General features: G+C 39.3%; 1 protein-coding gene across 4 annotated transcripts in view; it reads right to left on the minus strand.

Annotated features, from left to right (window-relative positions):
* Positions 1-18242, minus strand: part of LOC149255479 (RNA polymerase II C-terminal domain phosphatase-like 1) — a 128374-nt gene that overhangs the window by 1443 nt on the left and 108689 nt on the right. The window contains exon 18 of one of the 4 annotated variants that reach the window (XM_089460489.1): positions 697-1216. The exons of 1 other annotated variant lie outside the window; for it this stretch is intronic. In XM_089460489.1, the coding sequence (XP_089316615.1) occupies positions 1159-1216 (58 nt within the window). In that variant the 3' untranslated portion in view covers positions 697-1158. Of the gene's footprint in view, positions 1-696; positions 1217-5860; positions 5892-18242 lie in introns of those variants that run through there. 2 more of the 4 variants (XM_089460492.1, XM_089460490.1) reach the window with 2 other exon arrangements.

Genomic DNA, 18242 nt, shown 5'->3' on the forward strand with positions numbered 1-18242 from the left:
GAGCACTGGACCTTTCAGCTTATTTTGAGACATGAACATAGGAAGGCACTAAGCTGAAAGAATAATAAGACATTTATGAAAAGTCTTATATGAGACATTCCATGCAATATTGTACAAGCAAATTTAACTTGAAAGACAGATTCATCATCCTCTGCTACAAGTTAAGGAATAGGTGGTCCATTCTTAGGATATCTTCTTGGAGAAGGTAGTATCCGAGGTGCCGCACATGACAAATATGCAGGCTTAATCCTTTTATATGGCTGAACTGACACTGCCCTGGACATAAGTTAGCTGAACTTCTTAGAATGACTACTTGGTTAAGATACAAAAACGATTAGCCATGAAAATGGAGGAGTTAATTCTTCAAAATGAAAAAGTGATCCATTGCTGCTAAACCAAAATTAAGCATTACAAAAGCAATAATCAAGATACTAATCTGCAAGAATAAGTGGAACTAATACATATCTGCTCAGACAAATTAAGCAATTGAGCATTGTGAATGTAATAATCTAAATACCAATTTGAAGGAATAATATAAAGGCCATGTCTTGACATCTTTAAGATGAAGGAAATGAAAGGATTCTGCACAAAGAATTAATGGTTACTGGTACAGTTAAGCAAAAGAAACTATATCCAAATCAGATGCAATATCAGTAGCACTTCAGATGTAGTTAGGATTTAACCACAAAATGAAAAGTTCAATATTGGTCTCAGGCTCAAGGATAAGAGCATATTTCCAGCCAAGACACTTTTCTGGCATGTCTTCTTGATATCCATATCGATATAACAATGAGAAATGTTTTATGTGAGTCTTATCTAAAAGTACTATTCTAAATGGTTCTTTAGCATTTCTGTAACCAATCTTCTAAATATCATCAACAAATACAGTATCCACCATTTAAAAAAAATGCCCTATCAGTGAAAACAAAAGTTTCATCTTATAATTATTAATAATGATAAATCTCTACGCATAGTGCCAAAATTAAGAAGACATTCTCCCAAATAGCTCAATCTAGGGTTTCCAATCCCTCCTGTGGCAGCAGTGGAGGGAAAGACAAACTCCACTTCCCCTTCTTTCTCCCACCCACTTTTCCCAGCAGTTTGGCCATTAAGCTTCTTGCGGATGGATCTCAAGAAATGGACTCGCCTCTCTAGTTGTCAAGAGAAGGGTGGGTTCTTGCAGCTAGAATAAAATGAGGTATACCTCTCTCCATTCCTGAGAGTTGCACACAACAGTGGTTGGAGTTAGTTGCAATTCCTGGGAAACTTTGACATAATAGACACCACACCTGTTGCTGCTTAGCCTATGATAACCAAATTGACTGGTGTTAATGGTTACCCTGTAATACCCCAGTTTTGATCCCCAGACCAGAAACACGTGTACATGATGAACAGCTAAAAGCCAAATGATGTAATATGTGAGATTGTACATTGAATGATCATTACAATAAATTACATCACACGTTGCAGAAGGACAAAAGAAATCACAAAGAGGAAAGGAAACAAAAGGCTGCCAGAAACAAAGCATCAGGAAAGCAACAAATGATAAACGAGGTTGATGGTGACTTGCCAGGTTGGTTGAAGCGGGTAGCTATTGTTTTATTTTTTTAGCATGGGTGGAGTTTGGATGCTTTTGAGTGAAATTCAAATTAATGGTGTACAAATTATCCGGGGTTTGAATGACCAATGTACTAGAACTACCACTCGAGTTTGAATCTTCATGCTATTTGAGTTATCACTCGGCGGCAGAATTCAGGTTATCAAGTATGGGAGAGCTCAAATTGCCATCCTGTTGAGGAAATTAGAGAGTTACTCCCACAGCTAGAACAACCATAAACATAGTATCAACGGATTATGGAAAGCAATAGCCATGAATTATGAGAGAATTGTGACTGTATGGAATGGTAATCACTGTGCATTACATACCTCATAATGCTAAATCTGTGTGTTAGCATCGTTCTGACAACAGAAAGCTACTTCATACCATTTGGAAGAAGCATATAAATCTACATTGATCCGCATCATACAAAGTGAGAGGAAAAGGTAAAGCACCTTGAACTACCAAGCATATACCCTGATTGTGTGGTGAGTAGACACAATCAAAGTGAAAGACCTGGTCTTCATTGTCTAATTACTGTCACCAGCATGGGCACTATGCCTAGTATTTACCCAAAAAGAAACATCTGGTATCTAAGCCTATGTCATCAGGTTCGTCAAATTCAAGCCTTGAGGTTCAAAATGTGGTGAACCTCAAAAAATAAAAATCAAATTCATTCAGGTCCACTGAACCTCAAAGGATCCCAACCAGTTCAAATCCAAACATAAACCAAATTTAAAGGTGAAGTTTAATCAATTTTTTACAGCATCGGGGGTTTAGTATTTGTTATTTAGTGGTTTAACAGTTTAACAAAAAAAAAAAATGGGAACCTTCCATCACACAATCTCATCCTTCTGCGAGGTGCCCCACAGAGTCCCATTCATTCCGCCATGCAATGCCAGCATACTTGCAAACCTCTCCATCTCCAACCCCACCCGACTGTAGCATGTAGCTCAAAATTCATTATCATGCTGCATGCAAACTTCTGTTCAGGTGAAAACCAGGACACATTCGGAGTAAGAGCTGTTAATTTACAAGGTTGAAGTAAGGCCCATAGGGTAAAATACTCGTCTCTCTGCAGTGCACACAGGTGACAGGGAAATACAGGTGAAAACCAGGACACATTCGGAGTAAGAGCTGTTAATTTACAAGGTTGAAGTAAGGCCCATAGGGTAAAATACTCGTCTCTCTGCAGTGCACACAGGTGACAGGGAAATACCTCCCAAACTCCAGTGAGAAGCTGGGAAGGATTTAGGCAAGGGCCAATTCTGTAAACAACAACCAAAAAAAATTCAGAGTCAATAAGACGAGAGAGAGAGAGAGAGGGAATCAGTGAGCTCCTAAAACAAGTTTGAAGTTGTGGGCTCTGTCAAACTGATTATAGGTCCACAGCTCTGATCCTCCAATAACAGAAAAAGCTTTCACAGTTGGCCGAGATGCACTGGAAAGAGAAGTCCCTTCCCCACCTCCTAAGCCCCCACAGGCCCTCCTCCAATAACAGGAAAAGCTTCATGGATGGCCCAGATGCAGTGGAAGGAGAAATCGCTTCCCTATCTCCTAACCACCAGAAGCTCCAAATGATGGCCCCCTGGAAAAAGTCTAAGCACCCAAAAAGTTAGTTGAGTTGAGAGAACAAGTCAAAAACTGGGAAATCCCTCAATCAATCACCATTTTCCTGGAATCAGACCATGAATAGCCTCCAATCTTACCCTAGAAGATGACCCTCAGCACAAGAGGCCAAGAAATAATCACAAGGAAACAAAAGGCTGCCAGAAACAAAGCCTCCAGAAATCAACAAACAATAAACCAGGTCTTTGACATAGGTAAAAAACCCAAATACATGTTAACAGTGGATTGCCAGGTCAATGAAAGCAGGTAGCTAATATAACCACTACTACGGTTCAAGTTCTACCAATTAACATGCTAGTGCTTGCGCTCACACTTGTTGCTGTGAGCCAGCACATGCAACAGTGGTTAGGGTTAGTTCCAATTCTTAGGCAACTATGACATAAGAGATATGCCCCACTTGTTGCTGTGAGCCAGCACATACAACAGTGGTTAGGGTTAGTTCCAATTCCTAGGCAACTTTGACGTAAGGGATATGCCCCACATGTTGCTGCTTAGCTTGTGATATTTAAATTGGCTGGTGATAATGGTTACCCTGTAATACCCCAGTTTTGACCCCTAGACATGAAACACACATGTTGTCATGTACATGATGAATGGCTAAAAGCCAAACGATGTACTATGTGAGAATTTTCGGCCTGAAAAAAATGTAAATTTTTCCTTTGGGCAATTTGATCTGATTTTTCCTCTATTTTTTCAGATTTTCCAGATTTTGAAAAAAATAATTTATTTTGTATTTTTTAATGTTTGCAGCGGTTTGCCGATTTTTCCATCGATGTTTCTGAAAAGATGTTTTCTGGACCCTCGCCCATGTTTTGCCGATGCTGATTCTTTCAACACTGCATTGAATGATCATTAAAAAGAGTTACAGTAGAACAAAAGAAATCACAAAAAGGCTGAAAGGAAACAAAAGGCTGCCAGAAACAACGCCTCAGGAAAGCAACAAATGATAAACCAGGTCACTGACCTAAGTAAAAAACCCAAATCCATGCCAATGGTCACTTACCAGGTCAGTGAAAGTGTGTAGCTATTGTTTATGGCAGGGTGGAGTTCAGATGCTTTTGGGTGAAATTCGAATTAATGGAGAGTCCAAATTATCCAGGGTTATAATGACCAATCTGCTTAAACTACCACTCCAGTTGGAATCTTCATGCTATTTGAATTATCATTCGGTGGTGGATTTCAAGTTCTCAAGCTTGGGGGAGCTTGAATCGCCATCATTCTGGGGAAATTAGAGTTACTCCCAGAGCTACAACAACCATAAGCATAGTATAAACAGACTACAGAAAGCTACAGCCATGAATTATGACTCATGAGAGAATTGTGACTGTATGGAATGATAATCACTATCATTGAGAAATTTCACTACAGCTAAAAAGCCCTGGAAGCCAACAATGAGATTCTTGACCAGCCTGTGCTGGAACTCTGGAGGGAAGTGGGATAGCCTAAGGTACTGCTAAGCAGAAAAGAGGATTCCATTACTTAGGTTGCACCGGTTGATGGAGAAAAAGATTTGTAGCTTGAAATTGCTGTTGTGTATATATTCACTGGGAACCTGGGAGTTGGGCTGTGGGAACAGAATTAAAGACAGCCACAGTAAAATTTCACCCTTGTGGACTCATATCCTCAGCTCACATGTGGCCTCTGTTGCAGAGAGAATTCGCACTGCATGGAGCCTATGTTTGGCTAGAATTTCCTTCTGCAGAAGTGTCCATGACTGTATATGTGAATTGTGCTAAATTAATGCCATTAGGTAATGGATTTTATTACTTTCTGGCTTGTTCAGTCCCATTTGCATGTATAAGCCTGCAATTATAATTTATGATGCCATTGTGTTTGAATGATTAATGATACTTGCATATGTTTGCATTGGCATGCCTCCCTCTCTTAAACAATTAATAGTAGGACAATGAGGAAATGCATCAGAGAAACAAACTTGAAGTGAAATTGGTGGTTTCAAGAAGTAATATATATCCTCCAAGTGTACAGAGGTATTGGATACATTACATACCCCAAAATGCTGAATCTGTGTCTTAGCATCATCCTGATAACAGGAAGCTAGTTCAGACCATTTCGAAGAGCATATAAATCTATATTAATCTGCCACATACAAGTGGGAGAAAAAGGTAAAGCACCTCAAACTAGCACTCACGGAGTGAGTAAAATATTGGAGATTTCATCTAATCCTCGAAAGGAAATAAGAAACAAAAACTACCAGCAACGCAAGAAGAAATTGAAGAATTAGGGTATACTGATCTTATGATCCAGGAGGAGACAAATGACAAATAAATATTTCAGTCAGATGATGCTTCAGAAGAATTCTGGAGACTAAATTCCAGAAGTGTTTGGTTAAAATTCTATAACAGGAATACCAAATTTTTCCACAACATGCCAAACAGGAGTGATTTTCTCTTCCAAATAGCAAATCTATATCTGATTTCACTGAAATATTAGAACAGGCACACCTCACCTTTAAGAAGCACTTAACAAAACCCTGACTATCAGGGAAGACACTCAAGAAAACCTCCTCTCTAGGTGATTGCAAAGGGTGATTGCAAATTTCTGTATAGACCTGTAACAGAGAAGGAAGACAGGAATTATATTACCTTTTCATTCCATGTAGACATAGACCCGGGGCCAGATGGCTTTTCGTCAAAGTTCTACCAGCCTGTTTGGGACAAAATAAAAGATGGTCTTGTCACCATGGTGTAAGAGTGCAGAAAAGACCGAAAATTGGGGGATTAGAACAAATTTCACCATCCTTGCTCTTATCCCAAAAGACACCAATCCAGCCTCCTTCGCAAGAAAGACATTGGCTAATCTCTATTTGCAATGTTTAATATAACATATATTCCATGGCTATTGCCTCGAGGATTAAGAAATTCATCTCAAAGTTAATCTTGGAGGAAATGCTCTGTCCCTGGCAGACCCATATGCAAAAATATCATTCTTGTTCAGCACACAGTTCACTCAAACTGTCACTCAAAAAGGAAGGATACAGGTGTGTTAGAACGCGTTAGAATGTGTTAAAATGTTGTCTACTGGTCACATTAGCTATTATGATGTTGGTAAATGGATCATTTGTGGCACATCAATAAGGACATCACATGGGTATCTTCGGAGATATTTGTGTGATGACCTGTTCTCTCAGGTAATGGTAACCTGTGTTAAAGTAAATCTCTGAATAATAATGGTCAATTAGATGGTGGACACAGGTCTTAATAAAGTCATTTTGAATTTAGTTTACCCTTTATGAGGAGGTTTTCACTACTCATTTAATCCATGCAGTACAAAAAACTCTCACGTAATATTGCTTAACTTTATGTGTTGATTTGCATGTTATCACAATATGCTATCAAATCTTAGTTTAAAACACAGATTCTGTGGGAATGTGATGACCTAGGCACTATTGCCGGCAAACAGGCATTAAGGGATCACTGAAACCTAATTCTTCAATTTGAAGCCACAAATCATTTGATTTTTCAAAAGCCAATTTTGGAGGAAAGTAGAAAAACATTTTTTTATTGAAAGAACCTTGCATATCATGGCTTCAAAAAAACAACAAAACAAAAGAACGACTGTACTGCCATGTAGCCACCAACCTGCTAGACAACTAATCCTTAGGGATTATGGTAAATCGTAAATATTTTGTAAATATTTAAAATAGGAGAAATCTGAAGAGTTGAGAGAATGGGAAAAGTCATTGAACCTTCGAAGATGAAACCAAAGGCCATGAAATTTTGTATATGTGAATGTTTTGAGTTAATTGAATGCAATCAAGCATGGAGCAAATTTCTAAAACTGAAAATGTAATCAGATCAAGCCATAACTCCATGATTCCCACTCAAAAATGTGTCTCTATCTCTCTGCCCATCACATCTAACTCACTGGTAGACTAAACTCTACTCCTAAGGAGTCATAAGCCCATCAGATCAGTCTCTTGTTCTTCCGTCTCTGCAACCTTTAGTGTGTGTTACCAAGCAAAATTGGTAACCCTATAGGAGAAAACTTTTCTCCTATTCTTCACAGCCAGCCAGCCATGCAACCAGCAGCCCCTAACAGCCACCACTAGCTGATGACATGTCATTATACTTCCACCACTTGCATCAGCCATATGCTTCTCACCAATCCGGCATGAGCACATAGACGAAGGTGGGCTTCCAATCAAAAGGTATTTTAATCATTTTGCAGTGGGGTGCTTATGCTTGTTTGTATTGGGGCATTTGATATGGATTATGGTGTGATCGGTAAGGAGGGGTTTTGCCCGTGGTCTTGTTCTCTCATGTTAAATTTTGTTCGTACATTCTATGCTTAGCACAATTACTTCAATGTTCCTTCAGCAGCTAATTTCCAATTTAGTTTTCCAATAGCAATCACATTGACAGTAACTGTAGATAGAACATATAAATAAAATGCAGAAGACAAGCCAAGACAAGAGGACACCAGATTTGGCAAATGCCAGGGAAAAACCCCAATGTGGGGAAAACCCTTTGATCAATTCTTCTTATTATTATATCAAATGTTCAGCAGAGAGAGAGTACAAAAAATCAAAATTGACTTGCCAAATCAAAGTCACAACAGTCCTGTCAAATCTGCAGTCAACCGCAGTCAAACTCAGCCCTAACCAGAAAGTCAAAGATGGTCAACACAGTAGTCAAACATCTCCTTTGAAGCTTGGTCAAAGGCAGTCAAACTTGACCTCCAGCAGTGGTCAAAGTCAGCCCAAAACAGTCATAAAATCTGCAGTCAAACTTTGTCAACCTGAAGTCAACCTTGCGATCAAACAGACCTGTGGTCAATGCAGGTCAAAGTCCTCCTTTTGCCTCGGTTCCTGTGCCCAAAAATGCGGCCTGCTGAGACAAAAATTCACCCTGAAAATCGAAGTCAAAGGATGCCCATAAAGTCAAAGTCAACGCTGGTCAAACTGCAGGAAAGTCTGAAATTTTCAGCCCTGTAATTCTGTCTGAAATTCATCCTCCTTGCCACATGTGTGAGAGAAAGAGAATGCCCAATAGCTGTACGAACCAATGAGAGGAGAGAAGAATGTGAGAGTGATGATGATGCCAAATGAGGTGAGAGGTCACTTGTATTTATATGAGTAGTTGAAGGTGAAGTGACACATCCATTGGGCTTCATGAGCCTACATGATGATGTGGCCGACCTGAACAATTTGCACATGTGAGGGCATAAATTCAAAAACACACTTTTGCTTGTCCAAATTAGATGATCTTTATATCAATTTTGGTCCTCTCGAAAAGAGGAATTTAATGCAATCATCATCTCCATCAAATGAGCTGTCTCAAGGTGGAATTTGGCCCTAGTTTCCAATTTTAACATCTTACCTTAAATGGGGAGGTTAATCTTTGATCCCAGTCCAGTGGGACCTCCCCTAATGGCCCAATGGGTAGATGAGGGTCATTACTTGGGAAGCCTAGATTGAGATAGTGTAGTTCCAAACTTCCATCTATCCCATATACCATATTCAACACTTTTCATCCTACATTACAAGCCCTTATCTCACATCCATTTTTCAGGTTCAACTGACCATTGGTTGTTTGTGATTTGGCACCTATACATCAACATACCTGAGTAGGGCCCGAAACTTTGCCCTGGAGGTTGATGCAGCTAAAAGAAACAGAAAAAGCATATCATGGCCACAAAACAAAAGCAAAAGAAGGAATATCAAAAGGCAAATGATGGTCAAGCCATACACATTAGCACGTGGGAAAAAGCCTAGCATGAGTTGTACCTCACTCATTATTGCCATCACCCGGTTCTTGAGCACATGTTGCTCCATTACATCAAAAGGAGGAACCCTTGCATGTCCCAACCTCGGTGAGCGATAAATTGACTTATCATTGAGGTGTAATACCACTGCTATATCATTCAAATCAAGCTCTAACCCTTGAGCTATGAGCAGTAATAAAAAGACAAATCAAAAGTAAATGGTGCACAAGACGAGTGGAAAAACAAAGGTCGGGTTGGAAACTCATGCATCCACAATTGCTCCATCCTCATATTTTTACACTCAGGATGTGGATCCTCATCATGTACTTGGACATGAAGTCTTTTGCCTTTTGTACGATCATTATTATTCATTAACCCCTATCAATTGAAGGATGGACTAAGAATATGTTACTCAAATTAGGGGTTGAAAACACCTAATATGGTTGTCCTTTAGCCACTCCTAACTAGGGAGGTAAGACCATTACAAGCTCAAAGCCCTAATTTTGGAAGGGAATCCTTATAAATAGCCCATTACATTCAAGCTTGGTATTGTCCCTAATGGTTGGTTGCTTTCACTAGAATCTATGTTGTGATTGTTAGGTGGTTCAGCGGCCCATGCCCTGGGCACCTTACCCACAGGTACCCAATCCATCATAGGAATATAATGGCGCTAACAGGTGAAGCGTTGAGAGCCTTGGGCCTCCTAACAACACTGACACATCACACGACACTGGGCACCTCCTACACCGAAGACATTAAGCCACTTTGCATTAGATTTGATGGTTTTTCAAGATGACACACTTCGACCAACATGCCCCTAGGTCAAACTTAGCACCATATGAAGGATGGCAGTTGATTCAAGGCCTAGATGAGGATGGTCTCGCCTTTAGATAATTGGGAGGGCTAGTAGCAACTGGAAAGCCCTCAAAGCTAGAGTAGAGATGGACATAATCAGCTACTAGAGACCCATGGAGACCACTTTGTGTTTCCCCTGTTGGATTTTGGGACCACAAGGAACCATTAAGGTTGATTTTAGGGCCAACCCTCAAATCATGATTTTTACATGCTACTACATCACACTTGTCACCTTGTAGCACCAACGCATGACATTTGGAGCATAATTCATGCATGACGTTAGCCCTCCAAGACAAGTGGCTCACATGTGTGGCTTATTTTGCAGTTTTGATCAAAAGCTAGTGGGTTGGCCTGTATCTGAAGGGTTTCTTGTGATTTAACTTGTTAGTAGGGGGTTTTAGGCTAATATTATGACTCATTCTCCTCATATAAATAGAGGAAAGGAGTTTTCATTTCATTCATCATCACTTGGACTAATTCAGCCTCTCTTGGAGAATTTCGTCCTTCTTATACCTTTGGAGAGATGTGATCTATGGAGCATTTTGTTTATTGGAGCTATATTCTTGTCTTTGGAGAAGTTATCTTGAATCAACGAAAGGATTTTCCATGCATGATATCCTGTAAGTGATCTTTGTTATTGATAAATTTCTATTTTTATGTCTATTGTATGGAATATATTACTAAAAAAGGGGTTTCTCTGTTGTGCCCTAATTTATTGAAAATCAATTGCATAGAAACTAGATGTGATAATTACATGCATTACTCATAATAGTATGTGAATGGCAATCTCGTTGGTGAATCTTTGATTTAGTTCTCCCAAGTGAATATTGATTTCTCACAGAGATAATAGTTAGGGTTTTGGTGTTAGGGCATCAAAATATCCTTACTCCTTTGCAAGATTTGGCTAATCTATCAATCCCATAGACTCCATGCACCCAAGGACTATGCACTGGCCTTGTCTAATAGGTGATCGACATTTATCTTACCGACAACTAAAATCCGCACCTTTTCTCTCGCCCATTCTGGCCCTCTCAATGATAAGCGGGCTTAGTGTGAAATTGCCAAGGATAGAGATTATTTTCTCTCTCCCATTCTCCCCCTCTCAATGACAAGTGGGCTCAATTAGGGCTTAGTGTGAAATTGCCTAGGATAGAGATTTTTTGCATTGGAAGGATTCAGCATTGATAGTAGTGGTGGTTGCCTCAAAATCATTCCTCTTCGTGGCTAATCTTTTCATTATTCTCCATAATTTTTCCTTTCCTAGCTATTTTTTCCTAGGAGAAACCCTAGTTTGGTTAAGCCTCGACCTAAGGGCTTCTTGAAGGTTTAATGTGTCATTATATTGTTGGGATACATTGTAGGAAACCTTTCCTTTGTACCTTTACCTCAAGCCACTCCATTTCACACATTATTAATCAATCCCTAGGTCAAGGGTGCCCTAGTTTGGCCTCTCTAGCAGAAGTGAATTGCCTCTCCTCATTGCTTGAGCCTTGTTCCTAATTTGTGTTGTCCCTTGGAGGCCTATCATGTCACCTTATACCTTTAAGCCTATAATATCTCTTGCAGGTGACCTCAACACTGGACTCCTCCCATTGGTGAAAATCCACAAAGAGCATGGGTTAGTAGTTGTGGTGACAGTGGGCTACTACCTTGTTGTTGTCACTTGGTCTAGTGATTCCCTTGAGTACCCCTCTACAAGGCCTACTAGATTTTGCAGCAACAGTGTGAATGCAAAAATAACCCTCTACCTATTCTCCTAGCCATAACATTCTCTATGGATCGTGTACATCCTGACTCAACCCCTCACCCCTCTATGTGTGCAAACTAGCCTTTGAATGGTGAAGCTTGTCTAGGGCCTAGTTCTCTTCCCATTCGCACAGCTTGAGAATTTTAGGGATGCCTCCACTCACAGACTCTATTAGATGCTCATTCTCTTTTTATTCTCCTCATCACTAACAAGGATCATTCCCTCTCCACTCTCAACTCATGTGCGTCAAATTTTGTTACATCAAACACTTAGTTTCCACAAATTGTTCAAGGGTGTGATATCTAAACACGCAGCCCATTCACTCTTTAGTGCCTTCTCTATCTACCCATAACCTTGGTGCCTCCACAAAGGATCAAACACCCATTTGTAACCTCAGTGAACCCGACGTGAAAAAAAAGGGCGACTACAAGGGTCAGCTCAGTAGCATCAATGATTATCGTCTAATGTTGTTGTGTCTACTCCATTCTCATCTAGCCATAGTGGTGGATAGGGCAGAGTTTACCACGAAATAACAAGTGCAAGCTCAATTTCTCAATGAACCTCTAAATCGACATTTGTTGCATGACATTTTAGTTTCTAAAAGCATGAAATCAATGACCACATTTCTCATTTGTAATTACTTATTGAAGTACAAATGGTAAATATTTATCTTTTGTGAAACTATCATCAAGCCAAAGAAAAATAGCATCCTCTATGTGTGTTCCAAATTCAGAGGCATTTATTTGCAATTCATATTAATTGGTTGCATGGAAAAACTTTGAGAATATTTTGCAATAATTTTGTTTATAAAGATGTATTCTCTCAGCTCCATTGTTAGTGTGGTGCTGACAGAGTGGTCCAAAATAATCAAAACACACTATGATATTTAATGATTTATGGGATCACATCTATGAAGGTAAGGTTTATGCTAGAAAAGAAGAGGACAGTGGACCTAACAAGCTGACATCAGACAAGGTGCTAGCCATATGGAAGAACAAAGTCAAGAAAGCATATACCCTGATTGTCACGATAGTAAGTGAACAAGTGAGGCATCATATTATTTCCATTAAGGACTCTTATGGTTCTCTAAAAAATTGAAGGACTTGTATTACTCACAATTAGAACTAGATCTCGTACAGCAACTAGTGAAACTCCTTTATCCAAATTTGAAGAATAATGGCCCCATGAGCTTTACCTTTTGAGAATATGTGTGGAATATGTGTGTAGAGGAAAAGAAGGATTGCACTGGCTTGTGGATATGTAGAAGATTGAGACCTAAATATTGCTTGGATCTGGATTTTGAAAGGTGGGCATTTGTTGGTGAAATGTGATCTAAAGCACAAATCATGGTAATTTGGATCAAAAGCGAGGATTGCCATTGGCATAAGGAATAGGCATGGGGCCATGCAAATCATAATGTATCAATCCAATTTTTTTACAGACTTTGGAAGTGGAATCATGGAAGGATTGTTTGCTATGTTTTTTAAGGATACAAGCATTACAGTGCAATGAACACCCTAGGTCACAAGTCAACATAGTAGCCTATGAAAAACATAATAACTCTCCACATGTGTGCCGAAATAAGAGAGAGTACTAACGTCGTGCAAGTGTAGGCCCTTCTAGGGTTGACGTTGAGGGCAATGGGTGCCATAATTAGTGTCGAAACCCTCTAAACTCAACCTCTAGGTGTTGACCCCTAGATCTCTGACATAATCCCTCTATGGAGCCCAATTTTGGCTTTGGGGCACAAAAGTGGTCTCATGAGTCTCCAAGTGGCTAAAATGTTTGTCTCTACTCCAATGTTGAGGGCTCCCAAGGTGTTGCTAGCCCTCCCATGTCTCAATGTGTGTTACCATGCTCATTTGGGCCCTGGATTAGCTGCAATCCCATCTATTCAGTGTTAAGCCAACTGGGGGCACGTTGGTCTAGGTGCATCATCCCATAAAATTCAATAATGTGGGGCAAAGTGTTGGAATGTTGTGGGTGTTAGAGGTGCCCAAGGATGCAAGTGAACTGTCTAGAGTCCCAGACTCCCATGGCTCTCCATGCCTCACCTGTGGGTTTCAATATGTCCCTTTGGAGGACCTGGACCCTAGTCAAGGCCCAAACCCATAGATGGAACCACCTGTCAATCACACACAATATCCAGTGCGACAACTTTCATCATCAGGTACACTTAATCATTATTGCATCTAAGTGAACCAAGCTTGAAAGTAATGCGAAAATTAACACTTCATGTGAGGTTTCCCTTCCAAAAGTGTAGCTTTGGTCACATAATGGTGTTACCTCCATAGGTAGTAGTGGTTAATAGATGACCCTATTAGGTGTTCTCAACCCCCAATTGGAAGTGACATGTCCTCGATCCACCCTTCAATCGATAGGTGCCATGTAAATAATGGATTGAATGGGAAAAGACTTCATGGCCAAGTGTCGTAATCAAAGGGACCAACTTGATGGGGATTCTCATCTTAGGTGTATAGTCTATAGATGTGATGAGGGAGCAATCGTGGATGCATGAGTTACCAACTCGACCTTTTCTTTCCACCCCTCAAATGCCTACTTTTTCTTTGTATCATTGCCCGTAGCTCAAGGAATGAGAACTTGCTTTGTATGATGTGTAGAAAGAGGCAGCCCATTGCCCACCAAGGGTTGGACATGCTCAGGAACCGGTTGATGGCCATAATGAGTGAGGTAGAGCTCATGCTTGGCTTTTTGCCCACGTGCTAATTTGAGTGCCCTGACTATCCTTTGCATTTTGATTTTTCTTATGTTTTGTTGCCATCGTATGCTCTTTCTATTTCTTTTAGCTACATCAAACTCCCAAGCAAATTTCCGGGCCCTACCCAGGCATGAGGATGTGTGGGTGCCAAATCCCAATGAACCAGTGGTCATTTGAACTCGAAGAATGGAGATGTAAAAGGGGCTTGCAATGTAAGATGGAAAGTGGTAATTATGGAATATGGAGAGATGGGGCTACACTATCTCAATCATGGCTTCCCAAGTAGTACCCCTCCTATACCAATCGGGCCATTAGGGGAGGTCCCACTAGACTGGGATTGGAAATATAACCCCCATTTAAGGTGAGGAAACAAGATCACAACCAAGACCCTTCTTTCTTCCAAGTTACCCATAATCCATGTCAAATGCCCAAATACAAACAAGCATAAGCACCCGATTGCAAAATGAATAAAGCACCTTTTGATTAGAAGCCCACCTTCCAACATGTGCTCTCGCCATATGAGCAAGGAAACATATGATTGATGCAAGTAGTGGAGATATCAATGGCACATCGTCATCAACTACTAGTGGCTGGAAAGGGCAATTGGTTGCCCGCAAAAAGAGATGGTAGGAGAAAAAATTTCCTATGGGGCCACCCACTTTTGGTGGGTAACAAGACCAAAGGACATTGCTCAAACTATCTACACTCAAGCCTTGGATCATTTGAAATGGAAGCTGCAGGATCAAGATCCTAACAATTTTGAAAAGACTGGACAATTTTTTACTCAAATTAAGAGTTATAATAAAAATAATAGGACATCATCGAAAAAGTTATAAAAATAATACCGTTTCTCTTATTATCTTGGTTGAAAAGTAATTGTCTCCTATTTATGATCCCTTTATCCAATCTCGCAATAAATCTCCTAAGATCTCCAAGAGTGCAAAAATTATGATTTTGAAGCATTTTGTAAAGGACTTATTAATTAACAAGACAGACTTGCTTCCCTAAGACAAATGGTTATTGGGAATGCCCATGTCATTCATGGTAGTTGCACTTATGTTTATGGTACTGTCAACAAGACCCCTAGCAAAAACAATGTTAGTAGTTTTCTAAAAAAAGAACTGGAAATTATCCACAAACTGCGGAAAATCTAATCATGCAGAGAATCATTTTTGAAGAGACTTAACGTCCAGCCAAAACACAAAATCAAGGTGTAAAAGGGACTTCAAATGCACATGATACTAGGAAGAGATACATTACTGTACCCATGGTTTAGAAGATGATTCCTAAGATTGAAACTCATTAATCACCCTTATAATTTAGATTTTTTATCGTCTCTTGAATTCACGATACTAAGGTTTTTGTTGCTACCTTTTCCATGCAACCTAATTAGTCTCACCTTCCTCTATGCCTAGGAGTGACTCTATCAATGTATAATCTCTTTGATTGATTTTTAGACAATCACCATTGGGCATTTTTTCTATGGCAGCATTTACTTGTGCTTCCTTGGTGTTTTGATGAGAAGACCATATTCTTACATGTGCAATTTGGAGCAAATGTTGAGCTTGTTGAAGAGAATGGTCATGTTCTTGGCTTGTGTGATTGGAGCATTCTTGTTGATCGTCGACTATTCTACCTCTTCAAATCACTTTCAGCTTTAATATAACTTTGGACTGTCTTTTTTTGGAGTTTTATTCCATGACATTATGTTCCTACTTTAACCAGTAATGCATGCATTTGGATTTAAGTTTCCTTAATGTTTTCTTCAAGTTTGTTCCAAGTTATATTTGCATTTAGACTCTCCACTTGCTTACCAATTCCAAAGAGGTTTGTGTAAAAATTTCATGCAAAGATATTTTATTTTCTAGCACTTTGCTGTGGGCAAGTTGATGTTGTCAACATTGACCAGGCTTACAATAATTGTTGATAGAACTGAATTGTGCATGTTCGCAATTTATTAAGGATTTGATTGTCGATGGCTTGGTACATTGTTGCACTCAGCAACTTGCAATAGACAGATGGAAATTCATCTCACTTGACAATTTATTGGGGATATATGAACTTGTCATTCAGGATGAATGTTAATGACATCTTCCCAAGTGTTTATGTAAGTAGAATGTTAGCATGTATTGTAATGTTGTCTATGTGAAAATTTCAGGCCCTCAGTGACTAATGACTTTATGATCTCAATCAAACAAGTAGATTGTTGAATTTAATTAATGCTGGAATTAAATTTCAAACCATAGCATCAATTGCATGATAGCTACAAAAATAATTCCTCCTTCAGATCAATTTTTCATTACTTAAAAAAACTGACAAGAAAACCTCTAAACACTGCCCAAAAAACAACATTGCATGGGTACCAAAAAACACCCTAAGTTGAGCTTGTATGACCTACTTGAGAAAGTACAACCTACTAGAAAAAAGCAAAAGCAAAAAAAAATTGTTGTACAGCCTGAGGAACACCCTGTACAATTTATACACACAACTATACAGAACTATTCTACGCATATACTAACTAATGCCTACTACCCAGATTCACCTCTACCTGAATCCCTACTCTCTCTCTCTCAATTGTTCATGTGCATTGAAAGCCTTTACCTTGCGCTGCCTTTATACGTTTAGTGGAAAATCTATTTTTAAGATTACTACTAGTCTAAGTCACGGACGAGTTACACTTTTAGACTCATCTGTTAAATATAAGACTTTCACTATTTCTTGCAAATGCAAATTACAAAATAGAATTATTTTTAGGTAATTTTCGAAAATATCTCAAGTGACCTCTCACATGTTAACATTGAACCTATGTGAAAGTTCTTGCTCAAGCTATCATTCTCAATGCTCCCTCTTAGCAACAAGGGAATTCTGCACCAATTCAAGTTTGTCCTTCAATGCCTCAAACTTCCCCTTGCTAAGGGCCTGGTTAGAATATCAGCTACCTACTGATCCATAGTTATATGTTGGAGTTTCACTGCTATTGTCTGCATCCTATCACATATGAAGTCATCTCTACTCCCTCTAATAAGCTAAGTGCCACAAAGTTTGATTCTTACAGAACCATCCAACCTAAATATCACCATTGATACCAAGCTAAAACAACACCCCAAGGTGCTCTTCCTATGTACTGCATTGCTTGCCCAAACTAAGTCAAAATACCTCTATATCTTCAACTCACCCCCTCCAAGATATCTCAAACCATACTCCATGAACTGACTCAAGGTGTTCACTGCAAAACAAACATGGGAATCCTTCCCACTTGCTTCAATGCCCTGAGGCAACTACTTGGATACATGAGGAATCAGTTGGTCATTTATGGAATCCATATCATCCACTTGGCCTTCACTTCATTCTTGTTGTGAACTACCAAGTCATGGATCTATAAGCGAAGTCCCAACATCCTTGACAATATCCCAGAGATCATTCTCTTTAATAAGAGTGTAATCCTCACCTTCTTTGTGAAAAAATTCAAAGGCACCATCTAATCTGTCCTCAAACCTAAGCTTAGTTGATGCCATCTCTAAATCTACTGCACAAAATCCCAAATCTGAAAATTAAATTGAAATTCTCTAACTGTTGGTCCTTTACAACAGTTGAAGCTTAGTTGATGCCATCTCTAAATCTACTGCACAGAATCCCAAATCTGAAAATTAAATTGAAATTCTCTAACTGTTGGTCCTTTCCAACAGTTGATTTATCGCTACAAATCCTTGAGAATCTGAATCAGAAAAAATAGCTGTGATACTATGTGAAAAAATTCAAGCCCTAGGTGACTAATGTCCTTATTATCTCAATCAAAGAAGTAGATTGCTTAATTTAATTAATGCTGAAATTAAATTTCAAACCATACCATCAATCGCACAATAGCTAGAAATTAAACATAAGCATAAAATTTAATTTCACACACACATAGGTAATTACCCCTACGAATCAGCTTTCCATTCCCTCGAAAAACTTACAAGGAAACCTCCACA

The sequence above is a fragment of the Pinus tabuliformis genome, chromosome 7 (assembly GCF_031772625.1).
Source record: "Pinus tabuliformis cultivar Carrire ecotype Pingquan chromosome 7, CPIR1, whole genome shotgun sequence".
NCBI classification, from domain to species: domain Eukaryota; kingdom Viridiplantae; phylum Streptophyta; class Pinopsida; order Pinales; family Pinaceae; genus Pinus; species Pinus tabuliformis.